Source organism: Bidens hawaiensis, unplaced genomic scaffold, assembly GCF_021521415.1.
Source record: "Bidens hawaiensis isolate Kalapana, Puna unplaced genomic scaffold, B.hawaiensis_p1.1 tig00026143_1, whole genome shotgun sequence".
NCBI classification, from domain to species: Eukaryota; Viridiplantae; Streptophyta; class Magnoliopsida; order Asterales; family Asteraceae; genus Bidens; species Bidens hawaiensis.
This window is the reverse complement of record NW_027494201.1, coordinates 305534-329417: the sequence shown is the minus strand read 5'-3', so window position 1 is coordinate 329417 and position 23884 is coordinate 305534. Positions and strand designations below refer to the sequence as shown.

Below are 23884 nucleotides of genomic sequence, written 5' to 3'. Positions count from 1 at the left end.
TTAGTTAGTATAATAATAGAAATTTAGAATTGCATAAAGTGAAGGTGGTGATTTTTATTTATGAGAGATGAAAGTATTTGAGAAGATATGTTTAAATTTTGAATATTAATCCTCTGTTATTTGTTAATATTATGGGAGTTGTTGGAATATTTAATTAATCGATATATATATATATATATATATATATATATATATATATATATATATATATATATTTTAAAAACTTAAAGAAAAAAACAAATATTTCGGATTTGTTGGAAGCATGGTAAATGACTTTTAAGCGGATTAAATATTTTTTTTGTAAATTAATGTGAATATATATGTTCTAAAGCATTTTGGTCTGAATTATAAAGAAAATATTGAAAATTAAATATTGATTTTTTACTGCTAAAACTCTTTATACTAAACAAAAAAAATCATATAAATAAATGACATATACTTCATATAATAAATCGGTATACATATAGATTATAAATATATAATTCAACTTCAATAATTTAATGCTAAACACGAAGATATATAATAGGTATTCTCTATATTTGCAATATTTATATAAAACATTTGGAGAAAATTAATAAAATACACATTTTCCCGAGTTTAAAAGCATATGAGAAGATTTTAAATCCAAATTTGAAACCAATCTTATATAAAAAAAAAATATGCACTGTTGCTCGAATCCCAGTGTAAAAAAATTTGTAGTTTACCATATAAAAATGAACCTTTATTTGCTTTAATTTGCAATTACCTGTGACTTTAAAATTATATTCTAACAAACCCGTAACGTCAAATTTAATTTTTTCTTTATTTCACCATTAATGTTAATGAATGAATTGATTAGGATTTACATATAATAAAAAAAAACTTGAATTCATATATTGACATGACTTAAAAGACAAGGACCATATATTAAAATAAGTTAAAAAAAAATGTGAGGATGGCTTTGAGGATGACAAGTGACAAAAATATGTAGTCTTTTATTAGAATAGATAGATTATAAGAAACTTCAATGAAACCGGTATGAATTTAGTCTCATAATTGTTTAATGTTTATGGGTAATTACTCTTTTGTTGAACATATTACTATGTTATTTATTTGGCTTTCAGGTAACGAGCACACTAACGTTTAACTTTTAACCATATAAAGTCATAAACGTGTATATCTAATGCTCGTAAGTATACCGATGAAGCCAACTGACATCGAGTCAACAAGTATGTGGCATGGCTTTATAATCAGGTTTGAGATTGAAATTATAAAAACTCGACCCTTATCCTACCAAATGCTATGCCTACTTATAAGTTTTTCAAACTTTTACGGTTTAGGGGTAAAGCGAGGGGTTAAAGAGTTATCATCAATACTTTATTTTTCAAAGATTTTTAACTACTATAAAACCCAACTGAAATTGTGAAGATGTTATCTAGCTAGGGGCTATAAACAAACATGAGCGGGGCTTGTTCTTTTTGTTTGTTTAGGTTTAACCGAGCAAATGAACACTTAAAGTGAATGTATTTTGTGGTCACGTTTATTCGTGAACATAATATATTCGTTCGTGCTATTCATTTTAAGATAAACAATATTTTGTTTTTTCTTACATAATTCAATCATTTAGGTATAATTATATTAATAATTTGTTTAATATTGATGGAAGTGGTTTTATCTATCTTTTTAACGTAATCCATACACTTGAGACGATATTGTGTTACATTCGTTAATAGCAACAAGTATATTCATAATTTCTGATACTTCGTGATTAAAATTGTAGGCTTTGTGCTTCAATTTATCTTACAAAGTGTTTTAAATAATAGACATATTATATTTATAATATATTTTGATCTTGCCAAATGAATCTTTTATGTTTGGCTTAAAGTGTCACAACAAAACATTGCAATTCTTCCCGAAACGACATGACATGTAACAGTTATAACCGTTGTAATTGTACAATTATAAAAGTCTAAAAATACCATATGATCGCCTAATTAAAACTGATTGGAGTTGTCATTGCTTGGTCAATTGTCACTGCTAATACTTGCTACTCAATTTTGAGTCGCACTTGATGCATTGTTACGCTGCAAAACGCCATTGCAGTCGATCAATTGTTATTGTCGCTAAGCAGTTGCTATATCCACTTATCAGCTATGCAGCCGCCATCACCGATATATCATTTTTTGGTCCCTTGGTAAATTATCGGTACCGATCATGTCGGCGATATTGACTGATATCAGATCAATATTTGACCAATATATCATTGATATTCACGATATTCCCGTTTTAAGTCTTAATTATCAATTTTTTAATGCTCAATGTTAGTGTTTTAAGTCTTAATTAGTTCCTACTTGCTAGGATTGTTAGTGTTTTGCAAGTAGAAAAATGTTAATTTGTTAATCGCATGAGAGTATAATGAATTATTAGTGTTAAATTGCTATATATATGAATTTTACATGATATTAAAATTACTGATATCCCACCAATATCTCATCGCGATAACCGATATCTCAATATTGACCCTTGACCAATATCCGATATCTTTCTGCATTAACTACTTAGCTTATCAGTTGCTACTTCTACCGATCAATCCCAACTGCCTTGCCACTGATGATTAGTTCTAGCTAATCATTAATTTCCAAGCCATTTAGCATATTATAACATGTCAAATAAAACCATCGCACGCTGACACAGTAGCATGACCATAACAAGACGTTGTCGCTTGAAACCCACAAAAGACCAATTTTTGACCTTGCCAAGGCAAAGCCTTGGACCAGCTAAGGGGTTGTAATCCTTAGAACCCCCTCATAGTAGCAAAACTACGAAGATTTATCAGCACAAAAGCTATAATATCATTGAATGAACCTACACCTCAATTCATCCCAAAATCCAACACACCATATTCAATCAATCTCTCTCATTCATTCAAAATATGGATACCAAAATCGGTGTTACCACCACTCCTAACGGCAACATCACCTGCCCTCCCGAAACCAACACATCATCCTGCCTCCACTCCTCCGCCGTACCATTCAACTCCACCGACGCAACACTCGGCCGCCACCTCGCTCGCCGCCTCGTCCAGATCGGCGTCTCCGACGTCTTCTCAGTACCCGGAGACTTCAACCTAACATTACTAGACCACCTCATTGCTGAGCCAGGCCTTAACCTCGTTGGCTGCTGCAACGAGCTCAATGCCGGATACGCTGCTGACGGTTACGCTAGGTCTCGTGGAGCTGGTGCTTGTGTTGTGACGTTCACTGTTGGTGGACTTAGTGTGCTCAATGCGATTGCTGGTGCCTATAGTGAGAACCTTCCGGTTGTATGTATTGTTGGTGGACCGAATTCGAATGATTACGGGACTAATAGGATTCTGCATCATACGATTGGATTGCCGAATTTTAGTCAGGAGCTTCGTTGCTTTCAGACAGTCACTTGCTATCAGGTATTTCATAATTAATCAGTTTAACTATTCATTTGCCGGATCCGATTCTATTGAAAAGCTTAATTACTTACTTGAATATATTGTGCTGTTAGTTATGCCTTCAAATACTGTATTATGTTAGTTGTATACCTTGAATGTGTGTTTCCTAGTCAAAGCCACAACATATACGATATTTATACAATTAGAGAAGACGCTAAGTCGGGCGGTAGGGACTAACGATTAATCGGATTGGAATATGTATGCAATTTTCCAAATATACACATATATATTTCGACCGATTAACGATAAATTGGGGATTAATTGGCACAACCATGGTCCTAGATGCTATTTGGCTATTGCTTTTGACTATGACTTGACTTTTGACTATTTTGACTACACTTTGACTATGAAGTACACATTCAAGGATATACAACTGCTAATAACTAGCTTTACTTGGTAAGTTTTTTTAATAATATATAGCTTAACTTGTTAAAGTTTTAACGTAGGCTGTGGTGAATAATTTGGAAGATGCACATGAGCTCATCGATACAGCGATTTCGACTGCGCTGAAAGAGAGCAAGCCTGTTTACATCAGCATTGGCTGTAATTTGCCTGCAATTCCTCATCCTACATTTAGCCGAGAACCAGTTCCGTTTTCTTTGGCTCCAAAGTATGTAACTTGCAATTTATTTATACATTTATACATGCTTTGAGCTTATAGGGTTTATCATTTTGATTGTGTAGGTTGAGTAATAAAATGGGTTTGGAAGCAGCTGTTGAGGCAGCAGCAGATTTCTTAAACCGGGCTGTAAAGCCGGTAATGGTGGGTGGGCCAAAACTACGGGTTGCACACGCGTGCAACGCGTTTGTCGAATTGGCCGATGCTTCTGGCTACGCTCTCGCAGTCACGCCAGCAGGAAAAGGGCTAGTCCCCGAGCACCATCCGCGTTTCATCGGGACGTATTGGGGTGCTGTAAGCACGGCTTTCTGTGCAGAAATTGTTGAATCCGCAGACGCTTACATCTTTGCGGGCCCCATATTCAACAATTACAGCTCTGTTGGTTACTCTCTCCACTCTCCTTCTTAAAAAGGAGAAAGCCCTAATTGTCTACCCAGATCGGGTGGTAATTGGAAACGGGCCGACTTTTGGTTGTGTACTAATGAAGGACTTCTTCGAAGCATTAGTGAAACGGCTTAATAAAAACACGACTGCGTATGAAAACTACCATCGGATCTATGTACCTGCAGGGCATCCATTAAAATGTGCCCCGAGGGAGCCGAAATGTGCCCCGAGGGAGCCGTTAAGGGTTAACGTTCTGTTTGAACACATACAAAAGATGTTGTCAAGTGACACAGCCGTGATTGCAGAAACCGGGGATTCATGGTTCAACTGCCAGAAACTAAAACTACCACAAGGGTGCGGGTACGAGTTCCAGATGCAATACGGTTCGATTGGGTGGTCTGTTGGTGCGACTCTCGGGTATGCACAGGCGGCAACTGATAAACGAGTGATTGCTTGCATTGGTAATGGAAGCTTCCAGGTTACAGCCCAAGATGTGTCGACAATGCTAAGGTGTGGGCAGAATAATATCATCTTCCTGATTAATAGATATCGTTTTATATTTGAATTATATTAGATGTATATTGAGGTTTATCTCTATATTTAAAGTTGTAATCTATCCCTAAAATACTTGGATACTCTTTGTATTTATAGATTGTAAATCAATGGAATGGAGATCATTAAGCCAAATATTATCTTTCATGGTATCGAGCTTTTTTTCTCCTCTCTTCTAACCCTAGCAGATCCTTCGACCTCCTCCCTCTCCCACTCAATCCTAATCTTCCCTTCCCTCTTCTGCCAATCTCATGGACGGTAAAATCCATCCCGCCGTTACCGTCTCGAACATCAAACTCTTCATTCCAATAATCCTAGACAATGAAAGTGCCCAATACAATACGTGGTCGGAGTTATTCCGTATCCACTGCACTGCCTACATGGTCGATGAACACTTGCAACCACGAGTTATCAGACCTACTCCTTCAACCGGTGACAAAGACAAAGCAGCCGCCAGTACCGATCCGACACCCGACCAGTGGAAGCGACTGGATGCCATCGTCCTACAATGGATATATGGTACAATTTCGATCGACCTCTTGCAAACCGTCATGAAGAAACAGACCACCGCCTATGACGCGTGGATTGCTTTGGAAAACCTTTTTCAAGACAACAAGAGCTCGCGTGCCCTCCATCTTCAGACGAAACTCACCAACACTCGACTTGACTCGTTTAAGGATATGGCTGCTTATTGTCAGGAGGTTAAAGTCCTCGCTGATCAATTGTCCAACGTTGACGTGCAACTTTCTCAAACCCAAATCGTTCTCAAACTGCTCGGGGGTTTGACGGAACAATATAGCACCATTGCAGCCATCATCAGAAACACTAACCCATTACCGGAATTTAATTCAGTCCGGTCCACCCTATGCTGCGAGGAAGCCGAGAAAGCTGCTCAGGCTCTACAGTCAGCTACGGCTGCTAGCCATGCCTTGGCGGCCACTAGCAAACCAGACTCTCAACAAGCAGAGGGTCCTTCCGGAAATCGTCAAGATCAATATGCGGACAGAAACAACAGTCGAGGCCGAGGCCGCGGCAGGACCAGAGGACGCGGCAGAGGTTTTACGGGAAGGGGACGCTGCTCGTTTCAACAAACGAACTATATCCCGTGGGCCCCGTTCCTTGGATATTGGCCAGGAGCTAACCCGAATCAAACCCCTTGGCAACAGTGGGCATCGTCCCCACCGTGCCCCTACCCAACAAACAACAAACCACCAGCCTCGAACTCGGGTCAGGGTGGGTCCTCGGCCACCGCAAGCATATGCGATGGGTTACACGCCAACCGACATAGATCAGGCACTCCATACTATGTCGCTTTACCCATCTGAACAACCCTGGTTTATGGACACGGGAGCGTCCAACCATATGACAAACAATCCAGGTAATTTCTCGTCATTTTTTAATAATGGTATTTTACGACACATAATTGTAGGCGACGGTAATACCATTCCCGTGACCGGTCAAGATAACCAAACTTTAAAACCACCCTTCCCACCCCTAAAACTGAATAACGTTTTACTTGCACCTCAAATAATTAAAAACCTATTGTCGGTTCGTCGCTTAACAACCGACAATCAAGTTTCAATTAAATTTGACCCTTATGGTTTTCTTGTGAAGGATCTCAAGACCAAGGCGCGTATCCTCCGCAGCAATAGCTCCGGGGATCTCTACCTGTTGACGCCGCAGATCCTCTCCAAAATCCGTTCTCCGTCTTCATTTGCAGCTATCTCTCAAGACGTTTGGCACCAACGCTTGGGTCATCCGGGTCCAGATTTAATAAAGTCACTTAGGTATTTTAACTCTATTCATTGTAATAAGACTAGTTCTAAACTTTGTCAATCTTGCGTGTTTGGTAAAAGTATTAAACTTCCGTTTGCTAATTCTGTTACATCTACTTTTTTACCATTTGACATATTACATAGTGACTTATGGACATCACCCATTATTAGCACCAGTGGACATCGGTATTACATTTTATTTCTAGATGATTTCACCAACTTCCTTTGGACCTACCCACTTAGCCACAAATCTCAAGTCTTTACCATTTTTAAACAATTTTATAATCTTATCGAAACACAATTTGAACGTAAAATTAAGCAGTTTCAATGCGACAATGGAAAAGAATACGCCAATAGTTCTTTCCAAAATTTTTGTCAACAAAACGGGATGATATTTCGATTCTCTTGCCCATACACCTCTTCTCAAAATGGAAAAGCGGAACGCAAAATCCGCTCCATTAACAATATCATTCGCACCCTTCTAGCTTAATCTAACCTACCTAATAATTTTTGGCATCATGCGCTAGAAGTTGCTACATACCTCACCAACATCTTACCTTCCAAAGCACATCAATACAAATCCCCAACACAACTTCTATATCACCGTTCCCCGGCTTATGAACACCTTCGCGTGTTCGGATGCCTTTGCTATCCATTACTACCCCACACAATCATTCATAAATTACAACATCGCTCCAAACCTTGTGTCTTTCTCGGATACCCCAACCAACATCGCGGGTACAAATGTCTCGACCTATCCACCCATAAAATAATCATATGTCGTCATGTTCAATTTGACGAAACCATTTTCCCTTTTAAATATATAAATCAACCATCCCGTCAACATTATCAATTTTTAACCGACAACCTCCACCCCTCCCTATGGTCCCACGTTGATCAAAACCCCACCCCTACTACTCAACAAACATCACCCACCGCCCCTATATCACCTGCTGCCAACATTCCCCAACCTCAATCCCCTTATGGGGCAGCCCACTCCAACCCACTCGGCCCAACCACCCACTATAACCTATTCTCGTCGGCCCAAACCAAGCACCACTCAATCAGCCAAACTAAACCAATTCAGACAACAAACATCACCTACCCAGCCAACATCGACCATCCAGACCCAACCTCAACCTAATCCGCTTCCCATCGACACAACACAATCCAGTCGTAGCATCCGAACGCGATCAATGGATGGTATTATGAAACCACGTCAAATATTCAACCTCACTACCTCTTCGCCCGTTCCTATTCCCCGCAACCCTAACGTTGCCTTGAACACACCGGAATGGCGCCACGCAGTGAATGTTGAATTTAATGCTCTTATTAAGAACATGACGTGGGAATTAGTTCCGCGTCGACCGGATATGAATATTATTCGTAGCATGTGGTTGTTTCGCCACAAATTCAGGTCGGATGGTTCTCTAGAAAGGTACAAGGCAAGACTGGTATGTGATGGTAGAAACCAACGGTTGGGGGTCGATTGTGGAGAGACTTTTAGTCCGGTTGTCAAACCGGCTAATATACGCACAGTTTTATCTTTAGCGTTATCTCAGTCTTGGTTCATTCATCAGCTTGACGTGACCAATGCCTTTTTACATGGGACTTTGAATGAGACAGTTTACATGTATCAGCCTATTGGGTTCCGCAATCACGATTATCCGGACCACGTTTGCCGTCTCAAGAAATCATTATATGGTCTAAAACAAGCGCCTCGAGCGTGGTACCAACGCTTCACGGACTTCGTTTCTACCATGGGATTTGTTCAAAGTCGATGTGATAATTCATTGTTCGTATATCACCATGGTAACGACACAGCATACCTTCTCATCTACGTTGATGACATCATACTCACCACATCGTCGGTTGCACTTCGCCTCGACATCATGGCCAAGCTAGCAGCTGAGTTTGCCATGAAAGACCTGGGGCAACTAAGCTACTTCTTGGGTATTTCGGTCAACCGCACCGGAAATCAGTTGTTTTTGTCTCAACAAAATTATATGGGGGATATATTGAACAGGGTGGGCATGACTGAGTGTAAATATGTGCCGACACCGGTCGACACGAAGCCGAAGCTCAGCGCCAACGACGGAGAGGATTTTACGGATCCGACACTTTACCGAAGTTTAGCTGGAGCTCTTCAGTATCTTACGTTCACAAGACCGGACATATCGTACGCGGTCCAACAATTGTGCATTCATATGCATGCTCCTAAACTCTCTCATTGGAACGCTTTGCTCCGGGTCATCCGCTATCTTCGAGGCACTCTGGATTACGGTATTACCCTTGGCCCGTCGCATGCTCCTTCTTTACGAGCTTATACTGATGCAGACTGGGCGGGTTGTCCGGACACTCGTCGGTCAACCTCAGGCTATTGTGTTTACTTTGGGGATAATCTGCTATCCTGGTCGTCCAAACGACAATCGACGTTCTCTCGATCTAGTGCGGAAGCTGAATATAGAGGCGTTGCCAATGTGGTGGCAGAAATTTGTTGGTTACGTAACCTACTACTAGAATTGAAACAACCGATATCCACGGCCACCTTGGTTTACTGTGACAACATCAGTGCAATCTATTTATCAGTTAATCTTGTGCAACACCAAAGAACCAATCATATTGAGTTGACATCCACTTTGTTCGTGAACACGTTCGTCGGGGTCACGTTCGCATTGTTCACGTTCCTACCCGTTTTCAGATAGCAGATATTTTTACGAAAGGTCTCCCAAAGATATTGTTTGAAGTCTTCAGGTCCAGTCTCAGCATTCGGCCTCCTCCCGCTTCGACTGCGGGGGTGTAATAGATATCGTTTTATATTTGAATTATATTAGATGTATATTGAGGTTTATCTCTATATTTAAAGTTGTAATCTATCCCTAAAATACTGGGATACTCTTTGTATTTATAGATTGTAAATCAATGGAATGGAGATCATTAAGCCAAATATTATCTTTCACTGATTAACAATGGCGGGTACACGATTGAAGTAGAGATTCATGACGGGCCGTACAATGTGATTAAGAACTGGAACTACACTGCATTTGTTGATGCGATCCATAACGGGCAAGGTATGTGTTGGACAACAAAGGTGTTTTGTGAAGAAGATCTGGTGGAAGCTATAGAGACTGCAAGTGGAGCTAAAAAGGATTGTTTGTGTTTCATTGAAGTGATGGCTCACAAGGATGATACCAGCAAAGAGTTGCTCGAGTGGGGTTCGAGAGTCTCAGCTGCTAATAGCCGTCCACCGAACCCTCAGTAAATCGTTTCTGGTTTATGCAATTACAAGTATCAACATCTTGTTGTGTCTATGAATAAAACCATAACTACTGCTTTCTTTTATTTTGATGTTTGTATGATATGAGAATAGTAAAGACTGGAAGTGCAAACAAATTACAGGAAAAGCATCATATTATGTTATATAGTTCCGCTTGCTTTCTCATAACTTACAAACTTTACAAGATATATATAAAAACATGGGTCTAAGAAAAGAAGCCGAAGGTATCGAGGATGGTGGTGTGAAGTGGATCGCTCAAATGTGTAACCCAATTGTTGAGTGGACCCTTTCCGGTCGCAGCTGCTTGGACCGCAAACCCAAGGAACGCCACCATGGTCAAACGGGCATGTTTGATCTCCGCCAATTGGAGTGTTTCCTTCTTCTCGGGGTCACTCGCCAAGTTCAATGGGTCAAACGGGCCACCAGGGTATAATCTTCTTTCCGGTTCAAGTTCAGCATTCCTTTGAAATTCAATGTACCCAATGATCAAAACCTCGATCCAGATCAAAGCGGTGATTGAGAACGGAAGCGGTTGTCCAAGGTATGATGATCCATCAATCAGTTCCACCTAAACAAAGACACAAAAGTCAATACTAGTACAAAATTAATTTAGATATATAATAAGTGTTTAGACCTTAAGGACTTAAGGGTGTAGACAAGCCAAGCCAAGCCATGTCCAACTAGACACAATCACGGCTTGTTTAACTTGCTAGAGTTCGTTCTCGAGTTCAGCTCGTGAACTATTAAACTCGAGCTCATCTACTTCATTATTTATTAATTAATTTGTTTATTAATTTTTAAATTGCAAAAAATAATAATAATAGAAATAAAATATTTTTTTTCTTTTTTGCAATTTTTCAGATTTTATTTTTATTGCATTTTTCCAGTTTTTTTTTCCGCAATTTAACAATTATTTTTTCAATTTTTAAAAACTATTTTGCAATGTTGAACTATTTTTTTTTTTTAAAAAAAACCTAACTAACCTGATAAAATATCTCGGATTAGAAAAAAAAAGAAATTTTAATAACTTGGAACAAAAGATTTTGTTATTGGACCATTTGGAACAAAAAAAACTTGGTTACTTTTTTATGAGAACTCGATAATCCATTTTAATAAAAACTTTGGTTACTATTTTACGAGAACAACCCTTTTAACAACCCATAATAAATATATACCTTTCCGGCATCTTGCCATGTAACTCCGGTGACGGACTCCACAGTAAGAGCACCAAGTGTAGCCAACATAGCCCAGCGTCCATGAATCAACTCGCACACTCTAAACCTCTGTAACCCAAAAACCTCACTGTACGGCTGGAAAGGAGTCGACTTCACATCCGCAGACTCGAACCGGGTTCCGATCACATCTCCGGCCACATTCTTGGCCAAGTTTTGATCCAACGAGTCCAGATCAAACTGCAAATACTCAGACGGTTTACCCAACCCAAACGGGTCAAACCCGTAGTCTCCAACAAGGCTCCCGTCTAGATAATCCGGAGCTGTTGCACCCGGATACCATAACGGACGATCGGATGTAATGGTTTTGGTTGGTTTCTTGGCGGTGGGTTTTTTGTTTCCGAAACCGAACCGGGCAGTAACTCGACCCGAGTTGGAATGTAGGTCTGGTAAACGGGTTCCGATGAATGATGATGCGGCGGCGGCGGTGGTTGATGCCATTGTGGTGAGTTGTGTGTGTAGTGAGTAATGAGTAATGGGAGAGGGTGGTGGTGATGTATAGGTGTGAAGGAGTGAAGAAATGAGATAAGTGAGAGAATTGGGAGCGTAGGATGAAGAGAGTGAATCTATCTGACGGATGAGATGAGATGAGATGAGATGAGAGAGGTGGATATCTTATCCTGGTTTTATCATGTTGTGAAGAATGTCTGAGATGTTAGTGGATGCTTGTTTGTGGCTCATATTCTTCACTTTATATTATGTTTTCTCTCTATTATTATTATTATTATTATTATTATTATTATTATTTTAGTATGTTCAAAATATAGATTTCGGTTTTTTATTTCCCGCCAATAACAGGTACATCAAACAAACACGAAATTGCTTCATGCCATCACATGTGCCAATCCAAATCCACCACCCTCATCTTAACTCGGTTTGTAATTAATACATTTAATCTCCTCTAAAGTTCTCCTTACATCTAGGCGTTTAGCATTAAAATCCATTTCATTTCTAACTAAACCAAATGCATCGTAAAGTGGCCATGAATGTTGAGGTAATAGTTAACTTAATTAGTTCCTTGATATTTAAAATTGGTAGGGGATCAAGTGACCCTTGAAGTCATAAAACCTTAACGATCTCACGTGAAATTTTGACACCAGCCCATGTGAAATTAGAGAGAATGTAAGATGAAAAGAAAAAATTGAACTTAGACTTGCTGGAAAGTTTTTAGTGTCTGTTTAAGATGTCGGAGATGAAGTTCAGGTTAAAAGATGAAGAAGATAGGTGGGAACCAAATTTTGACTATTAAAAAAGTTGGTTCGTATACAATAAATGTCGGACACTATATTACATATTTATTTTTTCTATGTTAACTAATTAGATTTAAATTAACAAACAAACTTTCTTTATTGGGGCATTGCATATTTTTCTCTCTATATTTTTTCTATATTAATTTATATATTCGATTTAGATTGACAAACAAGCTTTCTATTTTTTCTTTGTTGTATTTAGTTTGTTTCTTCACATCCGTCATCTGTCAACTAGCTTACGAAGGTTAGTGTGAGTCGCCAGAGGCAAATATGGCTTACAGCACTACATTTGACATGTAGGATGAGTACTTGAATATCTCAAAAATTCCACGAGAGTGTGTTTATAAGTTCAATAAAGCTATCATTAAATGCTATGGGGAAACAATATTTGTGAATAACGACATGGAGTGATATTGCACAACTATATGAGGCGCATGAAGATCGACATGGATTTTTGAGCATGTTTGGTAGTTTTGATTGTAAACACCGGTAGTTGGCATATAGCTTTAACACATGACTCGTTCAATAGATGATAGGTAATCTTCCATACCCGATGATAATGTTGGTGGATGTGGCATCTCAAGATCTATGAATTTGACATGCATTGTTTAGCATCTCGCCATTTTTCAACGAAATAAAAAACGACGTAGCACCAAAGTCTTCATTTGAATTTAACGTGGTATAAAACGACAAATATTATACAACCGAATGATTTGTTTTGAGTTTTCACATCTGTCAAATCCTTCACACGTCCGACTAGTGATAAACAAAAACGGTGTAAACAAGCTCAAGAAGCAACAAGAAAAGATATTTGGTGTCCTCAAGCAAAAATGACACATAATTAAACATCCGGCATGGGCATGGTCACCGAAATGATAGAAATGATAACAATGACCAATTAAATTTAACATTTTTCTATGAAGAAATATATTATTTTACAAACGTGTTGACGCATATATTGATATCTATCTGACTATTCGTTCATTTTCAAATAAACCAACGTTTATTAATGTACCTATAATATAGTAATAAGTTAATAACTCGTACATCCTTTCACCTTCAATTATGGCCGGAAGAAGAAACGACGCGCCGGCAATCGGCATCGATCTCGGAACAACTTACTCCTGTGTCGCCGTTTGGAAGCATAATCGTGTAGAGATAATAACTAATGATCAAGGCAACAGAACCACACCTTCATGTGTTGCTTTTGTTGAGTCAGAGCGTATAATCGGTGATGGAGCCAAGAATCAAGTAGCCATGAACCCTGCTAACACTATATTTGGTTAATCATGTTTAGTATCATTATTCACAATTGTTCATGTCATGTTTAGGGTTTTAAGTTTTAACTATATTATAGAGGTTCGAGTACTTCTTATTATTGATGCTTATTTATATCTTCAGATTCTAAGCGGTTGATTGGAAGGAGATTCAGTGATTCCAAAGTGCAGGAAGACATCAAGTTGTGGCCTTTTAAGGTCATACAAGGATCTGATGACACCCCAAAGATTGTCGTCACTTACAAAGGTGAAAAAAAAGAGTTTATGGCTGAAGAAATTTCTTCAATGATTCTGGGAAAGATGAAAGAAACTGCTGAGGCGTATCTTGGAAAGGTTGTTAAAGATGCCGTGATAACTGTCCCTGCTTACTTCAACGATTCACAACGTCAGGCTACCAAGGACGCCGGTACTATTGCTGGGTTAAACGTCATTCGTATGATCAATGAGCCTACAGCAGCTGCAATCGCGTACGGACTAGACAATGAGTCTGATATTGTTGGCAAGGTAAACGTGCTTGTCTTTGATCTTGGCGGTGGCACTTTTGATGTTTCGATAATGACTATTGAGGAAGGAAGTGTTTTTGAGGTCAAAGCCGTTGCTGGCGACACTCACTTGGGGGGTGAGGATTTTGATAACCGTATGGTGGGTCACTGTGTGCGAGAATTCAAAAGGAGATGGAAACATGACTTGACTGGGAGCCAAAGAGCACTGGGGAGGCTGAGATTGGCTTGTGAGAAAGCAAAAAGGACTCTCTCGTATACCAGTGTTACATCTATTGATTTGGATTTCTTGCATGAGGGGATTGATTTTTCTATGGGATTTACTCGGGCTAAATTTGAAGAGCTGAACATGGATATGTTTAGTAAGTGCATCAAGACTTTGGATACATGTTTAAGTGATGCAAAGATGAAGAAATCATGTGTAGATCAAGTGATTCTTGTTGGTGGCTCAACTAGGATTCCAGAGGTCCAACATATGCTGCAAGAATTTTTTGATGGCAGAGATTTATGCAAAAGTGTGAACCCTGATGAGGCGGTTGCTTACGGTGCAGCCATTATGGCTTCAAAGGTAAGCGGTGGCAGTGACAAGAGTGTTCAAGATGTTGTGCTACATGATGTCACTCCTTTATCACTCGGTGTTGACTTAAAAGGAAGACTCTTTGATGTTGTAATTCCGCGAAATACTCCAATACCTGCAAGTAATTCCAAAAATTACATTACAGTCTGCGATAACCAATCTGCTATCACTATTGAGGTGTATCAAGGTGAAAGATCAAAATCTACAGATAACCATCTTTTGGGAAAGTTCAGAATTTCTGGAATACCTCCTGCTCCCATAGGAGTCTCTAAAGTTATGGAATGCTTTGATATAGATGCCAACGGTATCCTTACAGTCACTGCTTCCATAATATCCACCGGTAAAACAGAAAAACTCATAATTTCCAATGAAAATGGAAGACTTTCTAAAGAAGAGATAGAGAAGATGGTAAATGATGCCGAGAAGTACAAACTTAAGGACCAAGAATTCAAGAAGAAAGCAGAAGCGCACAATGCATTAGACGATTGTATATACAAGATGAAGAATAAGATTGAAGAGCCCAGTGTTAAGAAGAGTGTGTACAATGAGATCTTGCAGGCGATTAAGAAAGCCATCGATGAAACGGCCAAGTGGCTGGAGGACAACCAAGCTGCATCTTTTGCTGAGCTTCACTCTAAGAAGGCACACCTAGAGTTTGTTTGCAAGCCTCTATTTTAGGTCATAAAATTATGGTGGTTGTTAAATATTAGGATCTAAGCAGGTGTTTATCTTTTTGCTACACTTAATGTTTCATCGATATCAATGGTTGTTGAATATTAGAATTAATCTGAGTAAGTGGATGCCTGTATTGTAGGTTAATTTTGGTGAAAAATCTTGTAGATGCTTAGAGCTCTACTTTTGCTATGACTCGTACGTATGGGTATCATATGGTTTAAATTTAAAGTTAAGTCTTTGGTATTGATTCATTTGCATTAATAGATGTTTTATTATGCTAAATGTGCTGCAACAGAAACCTGTGCAAAAGAGTACAGGAGATTTGTATTGGATTTTTAAATGAATTCTTAATATTAGATTTGGGTTCTTTGATCTTTTACAACCATCTTTTTTGGGTCCAAGATCAAAACCGGAAACCACTTGAAATGTTGCTCTGGTTTCAGACTTTGCTCAGCTCGGGTTTCAGTTTTTCTTGGGTTGAGCTGAGATTCGTTCACTCTTATGATGAACACTTATAACTAACTCTTTGATTTTGCTTATGTTTTTATGTTTAATGATTTTTTACAGATTATAAACATCATTTATACTGTTTTCTGGCCCCTGTACCTCAATGAAGTTGTTTCAATCGAAATTGCTCATGTTCAGGGTTTTAGGGTTAATATGAGATTTGGACTCCAACCATGTATAAACATTGCGTGTTCGTCAGCTTCTTTAAAGGTTTTCCAGCTTTACACGTACTTTTAATTCTAATTTTAATATGAAAATTAAAATGTCCAACTACCAAAAAGGTTTTATAACAAAATTTAGTAAAAGAATGAAGATGTGATATCCTTTTAATTAAGTATTGCTTTAACAAGAAAAACAATTTATAACCAAAGTTAATTATGTATTGCTTTAAAAAGAAAAATAATTTATAACCAAAGTAAGGGGTATATATGGTTTATTGGCATGGTCATTGGGATGTGACGTCAATGACACCTTTGGAATCCTTTTTTCTTTAAACCAACTCTTTCATTTAAAAGAGGGGTATCGTTCTTTAGAAGCTTAGCTAGCCACTGTGAAAAAGAAACACGCGCTTTACACTTTTACTCGTACCTCATTTTCTTTCAACTAATTATTATGGCCGGAAAAGTGACCGACTCGCCGGCGATCGGCATCGATCTCGGGACAACATACTCCTGTGTTAGCACAATCGGATCGAGATCATACCTAACGATCAAGGCAACCGTACCACACCTTCCTTTGTTGCTTTTGCTGACAAGGACCGTCTGATCGGTGATGGCGCAAAGCCCAGTTGGACCCGCAAGACTCACCTTGAAGAGGTACGTCTGCGCAAAGACCAACTGGATCCGCAGGAACCACCATGCTCAGAGAGATGAAGACCTACACGCAGTAAGTCAGCTGTCCCCGCAGGAAAGCCTCCCTTGGTACAGTACCCTGCCTGTTCCCGCAGCTGTGGGTACAAGCCAAGAAGGAAGGCTACCCGCACTAACAGTAAGGCTACAGGCACAAGGCACTAACTCTTATACTTCAGCAATGTCACCTGAAGAAGGAATGAGCAGGGCGGGAATATTCCCGCCCAAAAGAGCCAGTCCGTACGCTTCTAGAAGATCTTTTGTACTATACCTACCAAGGTATGGACAAATGGACAAGATCTGACAAAAGCAACCCATGAACCAATCACAGGGTGACAGCTCACTGACAATAGTACGAGCAGGAGCACGCTCCAGTACAAAATGTCACTACCAGCCGCTGCCTACCCACCAACTCCCATCGTGGCACGAACGTAGCCCATAGTTGGTGGAAAAGGAATATTATATACAGCTGGCCGTACCTGCTTGGGAACCTACATTCGGCTATAAATACTCCAACACCTTGGAACGGTATCATCATTAAATCTTGCCATCCCATCTCTCCCGAAGAGAATGTCGTATGTGTGGTGTGGCTTCCTCATTACAACGAAGTCCACATCTTCTGTGCGGGAGTACTTCCCGTACGTGAGAGTGACGGGGAAAGATAGGATTCCCAAGGGGGTGTTTGTGTTGCCGTCAAACCCTTCCATCGAGGCGTAAACTGTTTCTAGGCGTTCTTTGTTTTCGTCGTCTAGCTTGTCGAAGAACTGCCTATACATGACCGTTGATGAAGCGCGGGAACAGGCAGGGTACTGTACCAAGGGAGGCTTTCCTGCGGGGACAGCTGGCTTACTGCGTGTAAGGTCTCATCTCTCTGAGCATGGTGGTTCCTGCGGATCCAGTTAGTCTTTGCGCAGACGTACCTCTTCAAGGTGATTCTTGCGGGTCCAACTGGGCTTTGCGAGAACCTACCTCTTCAGACTCATAATTACTAATGAATTGCAATGTTTCACTTGGTAAAATAAAAGGAAACCATATACCTAATTTTCCTAAAACTAAATTTATTTCAATCATTTGTTTTATTTTTAATTAACTTTTGAGAAAAACAATTTTATTAATTTGGCATGTAAAAGAACACTAAACAGAGCTCATTCTTTTTGTCCGTTTAATTTAAAACAAATGAATATGAAAGGCTAAACGAATATAATTTTTTGTTTGTGTTCGGTCCTCTAAAAATGAAACGTGTCAGTGTATGTGCTCGTTTTAAATAACCTACTTTTATAAAATTGGACTTGGAGGTGGAACAATTTAAATTTGAATACATATATAATGCAGAAACTAAATAACGAATAATAATGTCATGTCTCTTTGATTTAAAAAAAGAGTATCGTTCTTTAGAAGAAACCCAACCAACCCACAGTGAAGAAGAAAGAAACACGCGTTTTACACTTTTACCTCATTTTCAAGTTATTATGGCCGGAAAAGTGACCGACTCGCCGGCGATCGGCATTGATCTCGGAACAACTTACTCGTGTATCGCCGTCTGGAAGCACAATCGGGTGGAGATCATACCGAATGATCAAGGCAACCGAACCACACCTTCATGTGTTGCTTTTGCTGACAAGGACCGTCTGATCGGTGATGGCGCTAAGAATCAACAACCAATAAACGCTTCTAACACAGTATTTGGTTAGTCTGCTCTTCGTTTTTTTTCTTCCTACTAATATATATATATATAAAAAAGAGGTAGAACAAACTATACGTACGTCCGTCAATGAAATTCTAAGAAACTTGTGCCTCAATGAGGTTTTTTGAAGTTGTTTCAATCGCAATTGCTCATGTTTAGGGTTTATCACTTGTGCTGTTAGATAAATTTATTATAAAGGCTCTACCAATTAATTAATGTTTATCTATGCTATGCTTCATAATGTATTTTATGTTTGTTTTTACTTAATTAACCCAGATGCTAAGAGACTAACTGGAAGGAGATTCAGCGACTCCAAAGTGCAGGAAGACATCAAGCTGTGGCCCTTTAAGGTCATCGAAGGGGATTCCGACACTCCAAAGGTTGTGGTCACTGGAAGGAGATTCAGCGACTCCAAAGTGCAGGAAGACAGCAAGCTATGAACCCTGCTAACACCATATTTGGTCAGTCAGTCTACTCTTCCTTTATTGTTAACTATTCCCGCTTATTTCAACGATTCACAGCGTCAGGCTACCAAGGATGCTGGTACTATTGCTGGGTTAAACGTCATTCGTATGATCAATGAGCCTACAGCAGCTGCAATCGCGTATGGTCTAGACAACAATTCTGATATCGTTGGCAAGATAAACGTGCTTGTCTTTGATTTGGGTGGTGGCACGTTTGATGTTAGTCTAATGACTATTGAGGAAGGGGGTGTTTTCGAGGTGAAAGCGGTTGCTGGTGACACTCATTTGGGAGGTGAGGATTTTGATAACCGTATGGTGGATCATTGTGTTATGGAATTCAAGAGGAAATGGAACAAGGACTTGACCGGGAACCAACGCGCACTGGGGAGGTTGAGGTTTGCTTGTGAGAAAGCAAAAAGGATTCTGTCATGTGCTACTCAGACATCAATTGACTTGGATGGCTTGCATGAGGGGATTGTTTTTTCTATGATATTTACTCGAGCTAAATTTGAAGATCTCAATATGGGTTCTTTCAAGATGTGTATCACGACTATGGAGACCTGTTTAAGTGATGCTAAGCTGAAGAAATCATGTGTAGACCAACTAATTCTTGTTGGTGGCTCAACCAGGATTCCAAAGGTCCAAAATATGCTGCAGGAGTATTTTAATGGTAAAGAGTTATGCAAGAGTGTGAACCCTGATGAAGCGGTTGCTTATGGTGCGGCTGTTTTGGCTTCTATGTTAAGTGGTAAAACTGATAAGAGTGTTCAAGATGTGGTGTTACATGAGGTAACTCCTTTATCACTTGGTATAAAGGTAAGGGGGGACTTATTAAGTGTCGTGATCCCGCGAAACACTTCAATACCTAAAAGTAAGGCCAGAATATATCATACATCAGAAGATAATCAATCTGCCCTCTCTATCTACGTGTATCAAGGTGAAAGATCTAGATCAGAAGATAATCATTTGATGGGAAAATTCTGCATCTATGGAATACCACCTGCTCCCAAAGGAGTGTCTCAAATCAAGGTATGCTTTGAAATAGATGTCAACGGTATCCTCACAGTCACCACCACGATAATATCCACTCGTGAGACTGAGAAACTCACAATCACCAATGCGATCGGAAGGCTCTCCAAAGAAGAGATTGAGAGGATGGTACATGATGCTAAGAAGTTCAAAGTTGAGGACCAAGAATTCAAGAAGAAAGCGGGAGCACACAACGCATTAGAGGATTGGGTATACAACCTGAAGAACAAGATCGAAGAGCCAAGTGTCAAGAAGAGTATGCACTATGAGATTTTGCAGGTAATGAAGAAAGCCATTGAAGAAGCGACCAAGTGGCTTGAGGACAACAAAGCTGCATCTTTTGCTGAGCTTCACTCTAAGAAGGCACAGCTAGAGTTTGTTTGCAAGCCACTGGTTTAGGTTTATGATTATGGCTGCTGAAGAGTAGAATCTATATATGCTTGTGTTTATATATATCAATGGTTGCTAAATAATGGATTAATGTAAGTTGATACTTCTGTTGATGGTTGAATCTGGTAGATTCTTAGAGCTCTACTTTGCCATGACTCGTATGTATGGATCTTAAATAGTTTATAATTATTAGTTATATAAGATAGTCATATTTTGTTTCTTTGTTGTCAAGAATGACTTGGTAAGCATTTACGTGACAAATCAACTAGATTGATTTGCATTAATATATATATATATATATATATATATATATATATATATATATATATATATATATATATATTACTCGCCTTGTATTATTATTATTATAATCAAAATGACGGTTGGAACGGACATAAATTAAAAAAAAAACAAAAAATTAATTAAAACAACATATATTTACATATACCTCTTCTTCAACCTCATATCTATTCATACAAACCTTTAACCAAATTCTTCAAAAAACATACAAAAATGAATCCTATAAACAACCCGAACCAACTGAACCAACCATTCCCTCCTTTCGGTCAATACCATGGTTCGCAAAACCAACCGAACGTAAACATGCAATGGATCACGAACACCGGAAACCAACCGAACTTAAACTATCCGTTTTCTTTTCCCGACCCGAACTTAAACATGTATGCCAACTATCTCATGCCCCAAAACCATGTATCAGTATGTCCTGTATCAAATTTTATGGTTGGTTATTATAAATACTTAACTTATGCATGAATTATAAGTGTTTTCAAAGTCGAGACTTGATAATGTTGTAAAGTTATATAATAAGACTATGAATGCAAAACATAAGCAAAATGGTTATTTTTTATAGATAGTTGTGGTGCAAATTCAATTTTATTAATTTCCATTTGTAAGTTGTTTGGTTGTATCCCTCTTTTTTATATTTCTTCTCTTCTAACCGTCTAGGCCTCTTAGCTTAGTGCTTGAGTACTGGTATGGTTTTTCAATATTAGCTGGCAAAAAAAATAAATCAATATTAGTCGGCAAAACCCAAAAAAAAAAAAAAAAGTATTGGTTCCTTTACATATATATGGTAACTTGGTTTGTTCAATTAAGATTTTGTTTCTATCCTTTTATGGATAAATTTTGATGTCTATGGATTTCTTAAATGTATCATGATGAAGACGCATCAACCTACGCATTGGTTTCTTAAATGAATATTTTATTTAAGATTGGACTCCATGATGTCTAGTACTCTAGCTTGTATATAAGTATGTTAACTTTTCTTTTCAACTTGAATTGTCATTTTTATCAACTAATTCTTTTTCTATGTATTTTTCATTTCATGTTTTAAATGAAACTATAACTCACAATTATTATTTGGTTAAAAGGTTAAAACATATTTACAATTACACCAAGCTAAGCTAGTAGTTGTTTGAATAGTTATTTTTAAACATTATATGTGAGTCAGCCTCTCACTTTAAAGGAAGTTTCCGAGTTAGTGTAGAATTTAAATTTATAAAAACTAAAGATAAACGAAGGAACAAATAAACATTTTTTCTTAGAAGCCACACTTTACCTCACTTTGAAGATCTCAACATGGATTCGTTTAAAATGTGCATCACGACTTTGGAGACTTGTTTAAGTGATGCTAAGATGACGAAATCATGTGTAGATCAAGTGATTCTTGTTGGTGGCTCAACCAGGATTCCAAAGGTCCAGCTTATGCTGCAGGAATATTTTGATGGTAAAGAGTTATGCAAGAGCGTGAACCCTGATGAGGCGATTGCTTATGGTGCAGCTGCTTTGGCTTCTAAGTTAACTGGTAACACTGAGGAGAGTGTTCAAGATGTGGTTCTACGTGATGTCACTCCTTTATCACTTGGTATAAATGTCAATGGAGACGTATTAAGTGTTGTGATCCCAAGAAACTCTCCAATGCCTACAAGTAAGGCCAATTCATTCACTACAGGCTTTGACGACCAACCTGTAGTCGATATCATGGTTTATCAAGGTGAAAGATCCAAATGTATAGAAAACCATTTGTTGGGCCAGTTCACAGTTTCTGGAATACCACCTGCTCCCAAAGGAGTGTCTGAAATCATGGTATGCTTTGAAATAGATGCCAACGGTATACTCACCGTCACTGCTGGGATTTCATCCAGCGGTAAGATTGAGAAACTCGCAATTACCAATGCGAACGGAAGACTATCCAAAGAAGAGATAGAGAAGATGGTAAGTGATGCTGAGAAGTACAAACTTGAGGATCAAGAGTTCAAGAAGAAAGCACAAGCATGCAATGAATTAGAGGATTGCGTCTACACCATGAAGAATAAGATCAAAGAGTACAACATCAAGAAGAGGGTTCCCTCGGAGACCATGAAGGAAATGGAGAAAGCGGTCGCTGAAATGAGCAAGTGGCTCGAGGACAACGAAGATGCACCTTTTGCCGAGCTTCACCTTAAGAAGGCGCACCTCGAATTTGTTTGCAAGCAGCAGGTTTAGGTATAATAAGAATATGATTGCTGAGTATTTAAATCTAAGCTTGTGTTTATATTATATATATCAGTGATTGCTATTTGCTAAATAATGGAATGTAAGCGGATACTTCTATTGTAGGTAAAACTGGTAGATGCCTAGAGCTCTACTTTTGCCCTGACTCGTACGTATGGTTATTTATAAGTTTTATAATTTAAAGTGAAACTTACTTCATATTTTATTGCTTTGTTGTCAAGAATGACTAGATAAGGTTTTATGTTAATGGATTCATTTGCATTAACAGATGATGCTTTATGATGTGGAATGTGCTGCAACAGAGATCTTTGCATTAAAATAGGCATAGATCTGTGCATTAAAATAGGACATTTGGGAGGATCGCTAGATTCTTTCTTCTCCTTAAGTGTATACACGAGCCGAACGGCTCATGAGTTACTTGAAATGGGTTACTTGAAATGAGCTAAGCATAAACGAGCTCAAGCCTACTCTGTAGCCCAAACAAGTTTCTTTTATTTATATACTTTTTAATTAGTCTATTAATGTAATAAGAATAAGAATATGATTGCTGAGTATTTAAATCTAAGCTTGTGTTTATATTATATATATCAGTGATTGCTATTTGCTAAATAATGGAATGTAAGCGGATACTTCTATTGTAGGTAAAACTAGAGGTGGACAACAAAACCGGTTCCTGGAACCGGTTCGGTGGAACCGAACCGGAACCGAACCGGTTCCTACCCGTTTTTCGTAGGAACCGGTTCGGTTCCGTTTCAACCCGACGATCCGGAACCGGTTTGACATGTTTGGAGGTGGACCGGGTAGGAACCGGAACCGGTTCTGGAACCGGTTCGACCGGAACCGGTTCGGAACCGGTTATAGCCGTTG

At 38.8% G+C, this 23884-nt stretch overlaps 3 protein-coding genes and 2 pseudogenes across 4 annotated transcripts; 4 read left to right on the top strand and 1 right to left on the bottom strand.

The window, feature by feature from the left end:
• The first annotated feature begins 2905 nt into the window (after positions 1 to 2905).
• Positions 2906 to 10183, top strand: LOC143572891 (pyruvate decarboxylase 2-like; annotated as a pseudogene).
• A 3-nt stretch (positions 10184 to 10186) lies between these two features.
• Positions 10187 to 11789, bottom strand: LOC143572890 (chlorophyll a-b binding protein CP29.2, chloroplastic-like). The gene is made up of 2 exons (XM_077057925.1): positions 11246 to 11789; positions 10187 to 10638 (listed from the first exon to the last, which is right to left on the bottom strand). The coding sequence occupies exons 1-2, from the start codon at positions 11741 to 11743 to the stop codon at positions 10276 to 10278; spliced, it is 861 nt and encodes a 286-aa protein (XP_076914040.1). The 5' UTR covers positions 11744 to 11789; the 3' UTR covers positions 10187 to 10275.
• Positions 11790 to 13617: 1828 nt separating this feature from the next.
• LOC143572881 (heat shock cognate 70 kDa protein-like) lies at positions 13618 to 15786 on the top strand. The gene is made up of 2 exons (XM_077057920.1): positions 13618 to 13834; positions 13954 to 15786. Exons 1-2 carry the CDS (start codon positions 13618 to 13620, stop codon positions 15582 to 15584), a joined length of 1848 nt encoding a protein of 615 aa, XP_076914035.1. The 3' UTR covers positions 15585 to 15786.
• Positions 15787 to 18360: 2574 nt separating this feature from the next.
• LOC143572880 (heat shock cognate 70 kDa protein-like) lies at positions 18361 to 20707 on the top strand (annotated as a pseudogene). The gene is made up of 2 exons (XR_013142333.1): positions 18361 to 18622; positions 18897 to 20707. The product of XR_013142333.1 is annotated as a heat shock cognate 70 kDa protein-like (transcript).
• Positions 20708 to 22102: 1395 nt separating this feature from the next.
• Positions 22103 to 23008, top strand: LOC143572903 (heat shock cognate 70 kDa protein-like). Its single transcript, XM_077057934.1, has one exon. It carries the CDS (start codon positions 22103 to 22105, stop codon positions 23006 to 23008), a length of 906 nt encoding a protein of 301 aa, XP_076914049.1.
• Positions 23009 to 23884: the final 876 nt, after the last annotated feature.